This window comes from Rhinopithecus roxellana, chromosome 12 (assembly GCF_007565055.1).
Source record: "Rhinopithecus roxellana isolate Shanxi Qingling chromosome 12, ASM756505v1, whole genome shotgun sequence".
NCBI classification, from domain to species: Eukaryota; Metazoa; Chordata; class Mammalia; order Primates; family Cercopithecidae; genus Rhinopithecus; species Rhinopithecus roxellana.
This window is the reverse complement of record NC_044560.1, coordinates 122,853,311-122,868,341: the sequence shown is the minus strand read 5'-3', so window position 1 is coordinate 122,868,341 and position 15,031 is coordinate 122,853,311. Positions and strand designations below refer to the sequence as shown.

General features: G+C 40.1%; 1 protein-coding gene across 12 annotated transcripts in view; it reads right to left on the bottom strand.

The window, feature by feature from the left end:
* MAST2 (microtubule associated serine/threonine kinase 2) overlaps nucleotides 1-15,031 on the bottom strand; it is a 257,689-nt gene that overhangs the window by 37,236 nt on the left and 205,422 nt on the right. For 2 of the 12 annotated variants that reach the window (XM_030912629.1, XM_030912630.1), the window contains exon 1: nucleotides 6,449-6,491. The exons of the other annotated variants lie outside the window; for them this stretch is intronic. In XM_030912629.1, the coding sequence (XP_030768489.1) occupies nucleotides 6,449-6,470 (22 nt within the window). In that variant the 5' untranslated portion in view covers nucleotides 6,471-6,491. Of the gene's footprint in view, nucleotides 1-6,448; nucleotides 6,492-15,031 lie in introns of those variants that run through there. 12 annotated transcript variants of the gene reach the window in all.

Genomic DNA, 15,031 nt, shown 5'->3' with positions numbered 1-15,031 from the left:
CTGTATCAATTATATAATGGCATTGTTTTTGGTTGAATGAGAAAGGCATTTTCAGCTTCTTCTCACCCCCAGGTGCATAAAATATACAACTTCATCCAGTGGATATGCTCTCAACATTGCATGAACTCTGGGTTTTCCATGCTTTGTGTTAGGACTATCTGTTATGACCTCTCCCCATCTTCTGGCTAGTGGCCACCAGGATATAAGGGAAGTGATCCTGAGTAGCTAGTTCCTTAGCCAGGACTTAATAAGGATCAGGTCTCCTCAGAAGCATCAAGGCTTATTTTTTAAAAACAATTTTATTCTTTCTTGATAGTGTCATCTCATGTCAAAGATGAACAAATATCCAGTTTGATTCCTGACATGCAAAGTCAGATGCCCTTTGTTGGTTCCCAAAACTACCCAGCTAAAGCCTCAAGGAGATGCCTGGACATGAGCATCCTATAATAACTAGCCTTCCAAGGATCGGTCTGGGTACAGAGGTACAAAGAACCTTCCAGGTGCTCATAGTAGAGCTAGGGTTACATAACACACACGTATGTCAGAAATAACTAACACTGAGAGGGAAAAATTCGTCGAAAAAACTAAACAGCACCACTGAGCTGTGTAGGACAACTTCAAGCAGGGGGAGGGGAGAGAGGGGGATACAGAAAAAAGATAGGGAGAAATAAGGACTGACAACTTTGCAAATTTGATAAAAACCAAATACCCACATGTTGTGTGACAGGTTCTTTACCAGATTACTTAAAGGTACATATGTTCGCTGCCTGAAACTTGAAGGCTAGGCCCATGGCAATGGCACCCAGCTGAGGAGCAGGTATCCCTGAGAACCAACCAAACATCCTAGAGAGTATCTGAGAACCTCTCAAGAAAAACAGTATCACTGTTCAAACACAGTAGGCAAAGATCCAGAAAATTAGCTTAAAAGCAGTTTAGAGGGAGCCAGGCGCAGTAGCTCAGGCCTGTCATCCCAGTTTGGGAGGCTGAGGAGGACGGATCACTTGAGTCCAGGAGTCCGAGACCAGGCTCAGCAACATGGCAAAACACCCCATGTCTTAAAGAAAAAAAAATGCAGTTTAGAGACAGGAGGCAGCATGGATGTCCAGAGCCGTCCTGTTGCAGTCCAGGAGCGCCTTGTATGTAAGCTGAATACGCTCATCTACTCATCAAGCTCAACTTGTCTGAGTCATTCTTTGGTCTCATGGCTCCTTCCCAGTTTAGGTGGGACGTTGCAGCCCCAAGTTTTTCTTGTAACATCACAAATCTAAGAATCTCTAAGAATCCCTAACATGAGAAGGAGGAAGAGAAGTACATCAAAGAATGTCATAATTAAATCGCTCAAAACTCAAAATACAGAGAAAAATCTTAAGAGCTAGAGCTTGGTAGAGCTGGGTAAAGTGAGAAGATGTTATACAGAGGAACAAAGAAGGATGATAGCAGATTTCTCGTTGGAAACAATGCAAGAAGACAGCAGACCAATATCTTTAAATTATGGAAGATATGGGCCGGGCGCAGTGGCTCAGGCCTGTAATTCCAGCACTTTGGGAGGCCGAGGCGGGCAGATCACGAGGTCAGGAGATCAAGACCATCCTGGCTAACACGGTGAAACCCCGTCTCTACTAAAAAAAATACAAAAGAATTAGCCGGGCATGGTGGCGGGCACCGGTAGTCCCAGCTATTCGGAAGGCTGAGGCAGGAAAATGGCGCGAACCCAGGAGGTGGAGCTTGCAGTGAGCTGAGATTGCGCCACTGTACTCCAGCCTGGGTGACAAAGCGAGATTCCATCTCAAAAAAAAAAAAAAAAAAATTATGGAAGATATGGCTATTCTCCTGCCAACCTAGAATTCTAGACCCAGCTGTTGTGTAGTAAAGAATCTGACTGGCCTTAGTCCCCAGTTCCTCGGAAGGAGCCTTTAAATCCTTGGAATTTCAAAACCCAAGTGATAGGAGTGCTTCTGTTATTCATGATGGGGACTGATACTTTATGCTAATGATGTAACTCAGGATGGAGGCTGGCCACACCTGAAAGATCAACCATGTAATTGGAGGGTTGGGGCTTTGAGGCTCACCTAGCACGAGGGAGTGCTAGTATTCACCTAGGACTTTGGGAGGCCCAAGCAGGCAGATCACCTGAGGTCAGGGGTTCAAGGCCAGTCTGGCCAACATGGCGAAACCCCGTCTCTACTAAAAACGCAAAAATTAACCGGGAGTGTTGGCACACACCTATAATTCCAGCTACTCAGGAGGCTGAGGCAGGAGAATCGCTTGAACCTAGGAGGCGGAAGTTGCAGTGAGCCGAGATCGCACCACTGCACTCCAGCCTGGCTGGGTGACAGAGTGAGACTCCGTCTCAAAAAAAAAAAAAAAAAAAAAAAGAGGGTTGGGGCTTTGAGCCACTTGCTATCAGTCTGACATAACCTGACTTCCCAGAAGTGGTGAGGGGCTAGAGATGAAGTTCAGTCATATGGCAAATGAGTCGATCAATCATGCTTATAAAACAAAACCTCACTCTGGACACAAAGCTCCTGTGAGCTTCCCTGCTTAATAATAATTTCTATGTATTGGTATACATTGATGTGTAGGAGGGTGATGCATCCTGACTTCACAGGGAGAAGGCAGTGGAAGCTTTGTGTTGGGACCCTCCCAGACCTTGTCCTACGCATGTCTTCTTTGGTCAGACCTGATTTTTATCTTTTTTGCCACAATAAAATTGTAAACCTAAGTATATGGTTTCCTGAGCTCTGTGAATCATCCTAGTGAATTACTGAACTCAGGAGGTAGTAAGAAACCTCAAATTTGTATCCATTTTGTCAGAAGTATGGGTGACTTGGGAACCCCAAAACTTCTGCTTGGTGTCTAAAGTGAGGGCAGTTTTGTAGCAGACTAGGCCCTTGTAAAGTTTGGCCTAATTTGTCAGAAGTCATTGTACCAGCAAAAAAAAAAAAATTTTTTTTGAGATGGAGTCTTGTTTTGTTGCACAGGCAGGAATGCAATGGTACGACCTTGGCTCAATGCAACCTCTGCCTCCTGGGTTCAAGAGATTCTCCTGTCTCAGCCTCCCAAGTAACTGGGATTACAGGCACACGCCACCATGCCTGGCTAATTTTTTGTATTTTTAATGGAGACAGTATTTTACCATGTTGGCCAGGCTGGTCTTGAACTCCTGACCTCAAGTGATCCTACTGCCTCAGCCTCCCAAAGTGCTGGGATTATAGGCATGAGCTACTGCTCCTGGCCTCAGCAAAAATATTTTTAAAAGACAGAGGTAAAAAATAAATACTTTTTCAAACAAAAAAACTAAATAAAATTCTCAACAGCAAACCACACTACAAAAAAATGTTTTAAAAACATCCTTTAGGCAGAAGCAAAGGATACCAGGTGGAAATATGGATCTGCACAAAAGAATGAAGAGCAATGGGAAACTTAACTACATGGAAAAGGACGCATGACATTTTCTTGTTATTTAAATCTATTTAAAAAGCAGTAAATGTTTAAATAATAATAATAGTATTACTATTAAATAATAATAGTGTGGGATTTACAACACATCAGGATCAAAAGTTTGAAAACAACTATATAAAGGCTGGAAGGGGAGAAATGGAAGATTCTAATCCTGTATGTGAAGTGGTATATTATTATCTGAAGATTGATATGAGGGATATGTTAAAGATATATACTATAAATGCTAAGGCAAACATTAAACAATAAAGGGTTATAGACTATAAGCCAATAAAGGACATAAATGGAATAAAAATACACACTTAACCCCAAATAAAGCAGCAAAAGATCACGGAAGAAGAAAAAACAGATGGAATAATTAGGAAACAAATAGGAGGTGGTAGACATAAACAAACCACATCAACAACCACATTAAATGCCCCAATTAAAAGGTAGAGATTGTTAGACTGGATTTTAAAAAAGGAAAGATTTGCCAGGCGTGGTGGCTCATGCCTGTAATCCCAGCACTTTGGGAGGCTGAGGTGGGAGGATCACCTGAGGTCAGGGGCTCAAGACCAGCCTGGCCAACATGGAGAAACCCAGTACAAAATTAGCCGGGCATGGTGGCACATGCCTGTAATCTCAGCTACTCAGGAAGCTGAGGCAGGAGAATCACTTGAACCCAGAAATGGAAAATGGAGGTTGCAGTGAGCCGAGATCGCGCCATTGTATTCCAGCCTGAGCAACAAGAGCGAAACTCCGTCTCCAAAAAAAAAAGACTAAGAAACTGAGTCAATAACTAATAATCTCCAAAAAAAAAGCACCTGTTTCAGATGTTTCACTGATTAATTCTACTAAACACTTACAGAAGAAATGATACCAATTCTCTACAATCTTTTCCAACCAAAGATGATTGTAACATGATTCCTAACTCATTCCATGGAGCCAGTATTACCTTATCACGCAAATCAGATAAAGATATTACAAGAAAAAAATGCTATAGACCAATATCTCTCTCTTTTTTTTTTTTTTTTTTTGAGACGGAGTCTCGCTCTGTTGCCCAGGCTGGAGTGCAGTGGCCGGATCTCAGCTCACTGCAAGCTCCGCCTCCCGGGTTTACGCCATTCTCCTGCCTCAGCCTCCCAAGTAGCTGGGACTACAGGCGCCCGCCAACTCACCCGGCTAGTTTTTTGTATTTTTTAGTAGAGACGGGGTTTCGCCGTGTTAGCTAGGTTGGTCTTGATCTCCTGACCTCGCGATCCACCTGTCTCGGCCTCCCAAAGTGCTGGGATTACAGGCTTGAGCCACCGCGCCCGGCCGACCAATATCTCTTATGAAAATAGATGCAAAAATTCTCAATATTAGAAATATCAAATCCAACAATGTATAAAAAAGTTATATACCATCACCAAATGGAATTTACTCCAAGTATGCAAGGATGGCTCAACATTTGAAAATCAATTATCTACCACATCAACAAACTAAAGAAGAAAAACCATACAGTCACATCAAATGATACAGAAAAAGCACTTGACTAAATCTAAAACCCATTAAAAACTTTTTTGATAAAAACTCAGCAAACTAGGAATAGAGGAGAACTTCCTCACTTGACCAAGAACATCTACAAAAAACATACTTGTTAACCTTACTTCATGGTGAGAAACTGGGTATTTTTTCTCCAAGAATGGGAACAAGGCAAGGATGGCCTCTCACTACTCCTATTCAGTATCATACTGAAAGTCTTAGCCAGTGCAATAAGGCAAGAAAAGGTGGTCGGGTGTGGTGGCTCATACTTGTAATCCTGGCACTTTTGGAGGCTGAGATGGGGGGATTACTTGAGCTCAGGAGTTCGAGACCAGCCTGGACAACATAGTGAGACCCCATCTCTAAAAAAAAATAAATAAATAAAAGAGCAAAACAAAACCAAAAAGCCAAGAAAAGGAAATAAAGGTAAATATATTAGGAAGGAGGAAATAAAGGTGTTTATGTTTAGAGATGACATGATTGTCTATGTAGAATATTCTAAAGAATCAACAAACAACACTCCTGTAACTAATAAGCAATTACAACAAGGTTGTAGGATACAACGCTAATATTAAAAAGTCAATTGTGTCCCTTTATACCAGAAATGAATAATCCGAATTAGAAATTAAAAACACAATACTATTAACACAAAAACTGTAATGCCTACATATAAATTTAACAAAATATACTGAAAATCTATACACTGTAAATTATGAAACTCTGATGAAAGAAATCAAAGATCTAAATGAGACACTGCATGATCATAATGGAAGACTCAATATTACTACAATGTTAATTCTAAGCAATTTGATCTATAGATTAAATGCAATCCCAATCAAAATCCAAGCAAGTTAGTTTGTGAACACTGACAAACTGATTCTAAAGTTTACACGGAAAGGCAAAATGACCCAAACACCCAATACGATACTGAAGAATAAGGTTAGAGGTCTGATATTACCTGACCTCAAGACTCACTATAAAACTATAGTGATCAAGACAACATGGTTCTGGTGGAAGAACAGATACATACATCAGTAGAACAAAGCAGATAATCCAGAACAAACTTATACAAATATAGTCAACTGATATATGACAAAGGAGCACTGGCAATTCAATGAAGAAAATATATATTCTCATTGACGAATGGTGCTGGAACACCTGAATATTCATATGCATAAAAATGAATCTAGATACAACTTTTACAAAAATTAACTCAAAATGGGTCATGAAAATGATCCGAATGTAAGATTTACCTAAATGTAAAACACAAAACTATAAAACTTGTATATGATAACACAAGAGAAAATCTAGGTAACCTTGGGTTTGGCGATGAATTTTTAGAATACGAAACCAAAAGCAAAACCATGAAAGAAAACATTAATAAGCTAGACTGCATTAAAATTAAGAACTTCTGCAAAAGATACTGTTAAGAGAATGAAAAAGACAGACCATAGACTAGGAGAAAATATCTGTAAAAAACACATACTTGGCTGGGCACGGTGGCTCATAGCTGCAATCCCAGCACTTTGAGAGGCTGAAGATGGAGGACTGCTTGAGCCCAGGAGTTCAAGATCAGTCTGGACAATACAGGGAGATCTTGTCTCTACAAAAAATTTAAAGATTAGTTGTGTGTGGCAGCCTAATGCACCTGGTCTCAGCTACTTAGGAGGCTGAGGCGGGAGGATCATTTGAGCTTGAGCTGTAGTGGACTGTGATTGCACCACTGAACTCCAGCCTGGGTGACAGAGCAAGACCTTGTCTCAAAAACAAACAAGAAAAGTCAACCCCAACCCCCAAAACAAAACAAAAAACCCACATACTTGATAAAAGACGAATGTGCAAAGAACTCTTAAACCTCAACAAGAAAACAAACAACCCAATTTTTAAAACGAGCAAAAGATCTGAACAGCCACCTCACCAAGGAAGATATACAGATAGCAAACAAGTATATAAAAAGATTCTCAACATCATTTGGCATAGGAAATTGCAAATTAAAACTACAACTGGATACTCATACATACCTATTAGAATGGCTAAAAAGGATGGGGAAGAATAGGAACTCTTGTTATTGTTAGTAGGAATCCAAAAGGTACAGCCACTTTGGAAGACAGTTTGGCAGTTTCTAAAAAGCTAAACACAGTCTTCCCACACAAACCAGCAATTGCACTAAATAGTTACTCACTTGAGTTGAAAACTTGTCTACACAAAAACCTGAACATGAATGTGTATAGTAAGTTTCTTCGTGATCGCTCAAAACTGGAAGCAACCAAGATGTCCTTCAGTAGATGATGGATAAACATACTATGGCACATCCATACAATAGAATATTATTTAGTGATGAAACTAAACCAGCTGTCAACCTACGAAAAGACAGCAACCTTGAAGGCATATTGCTAAGTGAAAGAAGCTAATTTGAAAAGGCTATATATCGTAAGATTCTGACCCTGTGACATTTTGGAAAAGGTAGGTATAATCATAGAGACAGTAAAACAATCAATGGTGCCAGTGCGGAGAAGATGAGGGACAAAGAGGTGAAGTACTATGCACTATTTCAGGGAAATAAATCTACTCTGTATGATACTGTAGTGGTGGATACATGATATTATGCATTTGTCAAAACATACAGAACTTTATAACCTAGAGAGTAATGTAAGGGGGAAAAAACCTTTAAGCCTTGGTTTGTCACCTCTAAAGGCAAATTTAAAAAAATAACTTATGAGGTCAGAGGATCCCAGAGAAGAACAGAGACTATGACAAGAGAATCTAACTGTATTACAAATGTATGAAACAACATCACTGAAGAGGGTGAAGGGAAAAGTGCTGACCTAAGAAACTTTGGAAATGAATGAAATCAGTAAGACTAAAGATCAAAGGAACTACAGGTAAGTACTGAACTCAACTTGATAAAGTTGTTTCTCAGGGAGTATGGGTTAATAATTTTGATACTGCTATACATGTATACTGGAACTCAGTAATTTATGTGTATGGATGGTGGATGATGGGACCCAGGTTTCTCATTGCTGGGGTGGAAATTTACAGATCAGCAAAGGGAAGAAGCTAGAATGATCCATGTGATATTGAATTGGAGCCAGAGACATCAAGAAGAATTCATGTTTAATATAAATACGGACAATTACATATAAAAATATTTATAGACACGTGTATTGTCACAGGTTAGCATACATACTAATACTGTATTTCTTTGATCAATCAGCTAAGAGGGACTAGAAAAAGGACACCCCAGAAGAAACAAGCATACCTAGAGCCCAGATCTTGATTTGTAATACTGTTCTCCAATTTGAAAATCCACACTTCTTGGAGAAATGGCTGATTCCAGGACTGGGGTCAGAAATATACAACATGAGCCTGGAATATCTTATAGTCACAGATAATAAGGAAGGGATAAAACAACAATAAACCAAAACCAAAACCAACCAACCAAAAACCACCAAATTGATGTATGTCAAGGGGGAAAAGGAGCCAACTGCAAGGACCTCGATGGCCAAAACTGGAACAACTTAAGCAAAAAAACTAAAGTGTTAATGGACTACAGTCTGATCTAGATAATAAATACCTATTAGTTCATACTGATATAAATGACTGAATAAATAAATGGGAAGAAGACCAGTGAGGATGTAGAACACTTGAACAACACGACCAACAAACTTGACATAATTGACACTTATAGACTACTACCAAACAGTAGTAATACACATTCTTTTTAGGTGAACACAGAACATTTGCTAAGAAAGATCACATTCTGAGTCATAAAACAAAACTCAATAAATTTTAAAAGGATTCAAGTCATATAAAATATATTTTCTGACTACAATGAAATAGAATTAGAAATCAGTAACAGAAAGATCTCTGGAAAATCCCCAAATATTCCTAAACAGTATACTTCTGAATGATTTGTGGGTCAAAGAAGAAATCAAAAGGGAAATTAGAGGCTGGCTGTGCTGGCTCATGCCTGTAATCCTAGCACTTTGGGAAGCCAAGGTGTGGGCATCCCTTGAGGCTAGGAGTTCAAGACCATCCTGGGCAACATAGCCAGACCACATCTCTACAAAATTAAAATAAAATAAATTAGCTGGGTGTGGTGGCAGGCAACTGTGGTCCCAGCTACTTGGGAGGATGAGGCAGGAGGATCGCTTAAGCCCAAGAAGTTGAGGCTGCAGTAAGCTATGATCAGCCCACTGCACTACAGCCTGGGCAACAGAGCAAGACTCTGTCTCTTTAAATAAAAATGAAAACACATGTCATACTACTAAAGCAGTTCTTAGGGGGAAATTTGTATCACTACATACCTATATTAGAAAGGAAAGACTAAATCCCAGCACTTTGGGAGACCAAGCTGGGAGGACCATCTGAACCCAAAAGTTCAAGATCAGATGGGACAACATACTGAGACTTGGACTCTACCAAAAAAAAAAAAAAAAAAAAAAAAAAAAAAAAAAAAAAAAAAAAAATGACCTCACTTTCTACCTTGAGAAATTTAAAAAAGAGGAGCAAATGAAACCCAGAAGAAAGGTAATCGTAAAGACCAAAGCGGAAATCAATTAATAAAAAAATCACTGGAAACAAGAGAGAAAATGTATAAAACCATACATGACACCAGGCATAGTGGCTCACACGTTTGTAATTCCAGCACTTTGGGAAGCCAAGGCAAGAGGATTGCTTGAATCAGAGGTTTAAGACCAGCCTGGGCAACACGACGAGACCCCATCTCCACAAAAAATTTAAAAATTAGCTGGGTATGGCGGTGTGCCTGTGGTCCTGGCTACTTGAGAGGCTGAAGTGGGAAGACTGTTTGAGCCCAGGAGGTTGAAGCTTCAGTGAGTCATGTTTGTGCCACCCTACTCCAGGCTGGGTGACAGAGCAAGACCCTATCTCAAAAAACAAACCAAAAAACCCAACAAAAAACATACACAGGTTTTTGAGATCAATAAAATTAAAACGACAGACAGACTAATCAGGGAAAAAAGAGACAAAACACAAATTACCAACATCAAGAATGAGAAAGGTGACATTTCTATGGATTCTATAGTTATCAGAAGAATGATAAGGCAATATTACAAACAACTTTATGTCAATTAATTTGACAACTGAGAAGAGACTGAAAATTCTTTGAAAAGGTATACATTACCAAAGCTCACTCAGAAACAGATAACCTAAAAATAGTCTTATATCTATTAACAAAATTAAGTTTATAATTTAAAACCTTCCCACAAATTCTAGGTTCAGAGGCTTCACTGAATAATTCTGCCAAACATATAAGACAGAAATAGTAACAATTCTACACACTTCCAGAAAATTGAAGAGGAGGGAATACTTTCCATCTTATCACCATGAGGTCAGCATTACCCTTTATTTTCGATAAAAACTTTTAGCAAACTAGGAATAGAACACATTCTTCAGTTGATAAAGGGTATCTATGACAAACTGAGAGCTAACACCACAGTTAACAGTAAAGACAAAATGCTCTAAGATCAGGAACAAGGCAAGAATGTCTATGATTACCATTTCTATTCACAATTATACTGGGAGTTCCAGCCCAGTGGAATAGGCAAGTTGTCTTTATTCATGGACAACATGAGTATCTCCGGAAAATACAACAGAATCTACAATAAAGTTACTGGAATAAGAGAGTTAGCAAGGCTGCAGGATAAAAGATCAATAGACAAAATCAACTATATTTATATATACTGTAAACTATCAGAAATGAAAAATAACAATATCACTTATAATTGCATAAAAATATGGAACACCTAGTGATAAATCTGACAAAAGAGGTATAAGAACTTCAGAAAACATGTTGTGAGAAATGAAGGATGATTTAAGTAGGTGGAGAAACAAAGCATGTTCATGGAGAGATTTGATATTGTTAAGAAGTTAATTCACTCCTAATTGATCTACAGATTCAGCACAATCCCAAAAAAAATACCAGCTGCCTATCTGATAATCTGATTTTTAAATTCATATGGAAATACAAAGGACAAGACGCCAGACCAAAAAAAAAAAAAAAAAAAACAAGAAACAAACAAAAAAAAACAGTACATACATACTATAATAACTCCATTTAGATAAAATTCTACAAAATCCAAAGTAATCTACGAGTGACAAAAAGCAACATCAGTGGTTGCCTGCAAGTAAATACAAAAGGGCCTGGGGAAACTTTAGGAGATGACAGATGTATTCATAATTTTGATCATGGTGATGGCTGCAGAGATGTATATACATAGATTGAAAGCTTGTTGGGCACAGTGGCTCACGCCTGTAATCCCAGCACTTTGGGAGGCCAAGGCAGATGGATCACCTGAGGTCAGGAGTTCGAGACTAGCCTGCCCAACATGGTGAAACCCCATCTCTACTAAAAAAAAAAAAAAGAAGAAGAAGAAAAAAATACAAAAATTAGCTGGATGTGGTGGCGGGAGCCTATAATCCCAGCTTCTCAGGAGGTTGAGGCAGGAGAATCATTTGAACCTGGAGGTGGAGGTTGCAATGAGCTGAGATCACACCACTGCACTCCAGCCTGGGCAACAAGAGTGAAACTCTATCTCAAAAAAAAGAGAAAGCTATCTGACAGTATACTTTGAATATTGCATGTCAATTTTATCTCAGTAACGTTTGTTTGAAAATAAATATAAATACGTAAAACAAATATTTTAAATACTTTACATATTCATGGTACAAAATTTTTTACCTTTTCATTTAGAGTGCAATGTGATTGAAGATGGCTCATATTTATGTACTCATTTACTCATTTTTATTGATTTTTTTTTTTTGAAACAGGGTCTCGCTCTGTCACCCAGGCTGGAGTACAGTAAGTAGCTCAATCATAGTTCATTGGAGTCTTGAACTCCTGGGCTCAAACAATCCTCCCGCCTTGGTCTCCCAAAGTGTTGGGATGATAGGTGGGAGGCACTGTGCCTGATCAGATGGCTCTTATTTTTAAAAATCTTAAGTCTAAATCCTTCTGTGGTTTGTTTTTTTAATTTAGATTTTGACTTGCCTTTATTATAGATAAAAAATAGGCCAGGCGCAGTGGCTCACACCTGTAATCCCAGCACTTTGGGAGGCTGAGGAGGGCGGATCACGAGGTCAGGAGATCGAGACCAGCCTGACCAACATGATGAAACCCCCGTCTCTACTAAAAACACAAAAAATTAGCCAGATGTGTTGGCAGGCGCCTGTAGTCCCAGCTACTCGGGAGGCTGAGGCAGGAGAATGGCGTGAACCTGGGAGGCGGAGCTTGCAGTGAGCTGAGATCGCGCCACTGCACTCCAGCCTGGGCGACAGAGGGAGACTTCGCCTCAAATAAATAAATAAATAAAAAATAGGCCAGGCATGGTGGTTCATGCCTGTAATCTCAGTACTTTGGGAGGATGAGGCAGGAGGATCACTTGAGGCCAAGAGTTCAAGACCAGCCTGGACAACAACACAGTGAGACTCTGTCTCTACAGAAATTTAAAAAATTATTAGCTGGGTGTGGTGGTGTGCACCTGTGGTGGTAGTCAGTTGGGAGGCTTAGGTGGAAGATCACTGGAACCCAGGAAGTCAAGGCTGCAATGAGCCATGACTGTGTCACTGCACTCCAGCCTAGTTGAAAGAGTGAGGCTCTGTCTCAAAAATAAAATAAAATAAAATAAAATAATGTCAGCAATTTTTCTTGGAAACTAATGAAGAGGTATTATAGTTTTATATTTTTAAACAATAGATTAAAAATTGAACCTTTCTTTTGAAAGATTAGAAACATTCTATTTCCAATGTTTTCAAATGATAGACTTAGCTTTTAAAGGAGGCATAACATTTTTCAACCAAAATCACATATAGATGGTTAACATTTCTAAACATCCATCTTCAAATTGCTTTCTCTGTGGCACAAATTTCTTTTTTTTTTTTTTTTTTTTTGAGACAGAGTCTTGCTCTGTCGCCCAGGCTGGAGTGCAGTGGCCAGATCTCAGCTCACTGCAAGCTCCGGCCCCCGGGTTTACGCCATTCTCCTGTCTCAGCCTCCCGAGTAGCTGGGACTACAGGCGCCTGCCACCTCGCCCGGCTAGTTTTTTGTATTTTTTTAGTAGAGACGGGGTTTCACCATATTAGCCAGGATGGTCTCGATCTCCTGACTTCGTGATCCGCCCGTCTCGGCCTCCCAAAGTGCTGGGATTACAGGCTTGAGCCACCGCGCCCGGCCACAAATTTCTTTTAAAGTGTAGCTACCTTTAAACTCAATGCTAAAATATCACATTCACCCTGAAAAGACTGTTTGTGCCCCTTACCCCATACTCCTAGGGAGCATACTACTAAAAATCACTTGTTAGCACAGAAAAAGTTGGAATATTTGAAACACATTTTAAGAAAATTGGGCTAGGTGAGGTGGCTCATGCCTGTAATCCTAACACTGTGGGAGGACTTCTGAAGTTGAGGAGTTCAAGACCAGCCTGAGCAACATAGTGAGATTCCATCTCTATCAAAACTTAAAAAAAATTGGCTGAGTGTGGTGGTGCATACCTGTTGTAACAGCTACTCGAGAGGCTGAGGTGGGAGGACTGCTTGAGCCCTGGAAGGTAGAGGTTGCAGTGAGCTGCGATCATGTGGCTGCACTCCAGCCTGGGTAAGAGAGTAAGATCTGGTCTCTTTAAAAAAAAAAAAAAAAAAAAAGGCTGGGCGCGGTGGCTCAAGCCTGTAATCCCAGCACTTTGGGAGGCCGAGACAGGCAGATCACGAGGTCAGGAGATCGAGACCATCCTGGCTAACCTAGTGAAACCCCGTCTCACTTCACTGGAACCCACTTGACTTGAAGTCAAGTCAACCCCAGCCTTGACTTCCTGGGTTCCAGTGATCTTCCACCTAAGCCTCCCAACTGACTACCACCACAGGTGCACACCACCACACCCAACTAAAAAATACAAAAAGCTAGCTGGGTGAGGTGGTGGGCGCCTGTAGTCCCAGCTACTCGGGAGGCTGAGGCAGGAGAATGGCGTAAACCTGGGAGGCGGAGCTTGCAGTGAGCTGAGATCCGGCCACTGCACTCCAGCCTGGGCGACAGAGTGAGACTCCGTCTCAAAAAAAAAAAGTGTCTTACTCTAAAATTTAGAATGGACAGAATAGAGAGGGAAAAGGAGTTGAGGGATCTTCAATAAGCCAAATGAAAAATGATGAGGGCTTCCATGATAACGAAATCAGAACGTGCTGAGTTTACAACACCTTCTGTGTCAAAGATTTTTTCCAAGTCTTACATTGAATCATTGGTGACACCTACCAGAATGAAAGATATCATATGATAAGTCTTTGTTCTAATATAAATAAGATAAATACTGTACTTATTAAGTTATCAATTTTTAAGGTTCATTTATTTATTAGGATTTTTCAGAGCTGATTCACAATTCAACATTCTACATTACCAAATATGGCCAATGTTGGAAAAAAGAAATGGCTTCCAAGTTATGGAGTTGTTGCCAGGATAATAGCAAAAAACAGACCACTATGTATTTGATGGAAATTTTTGGCAAAAGGCATCTGTAATGCATGGGGAAGTAATGATGAATTCCCACCAAATGCAAGCAACAATATAATAAACAAGCATTCTTTCCAACTGGCTAGGCTCTGCAGACTTTTCAGAAGATGCTATTCTGACACTACCTCAAGCTGGGTATACTGCAATCAAACTCTGACGCCATCCATACAGAGTTAGCATAGACCCCACAGTTTAAGAGCAAAGTCCTCAACAAGACTACCTCACTTCCAACACCAGTCCTAAGTCTTTGTGGGGGCAGTGCGGGGCGGGGCCAAGACCACCAGCATACCTGGCTGACTAGCTACAAATTCAGGAAGTACTCACAGCCCTCCCACATTCAATAATTTACTAGAACAACTAATAGAATTTAGAAAAGCACTATACTTATTATTATGATTTTATTATAAAGGATATACAAAGGCAGGGTGAGGTGTGGGAGGGAAAGTAGAGCTCCTGTGCCCTCTCCTTGTGGAATCTGGGAGTGTAGCCCTCCTGTGTTCACCAACCAGGAAGCTCTACTGAGCTTAAGGTTGTCCAGAGTTTTAATTTTTA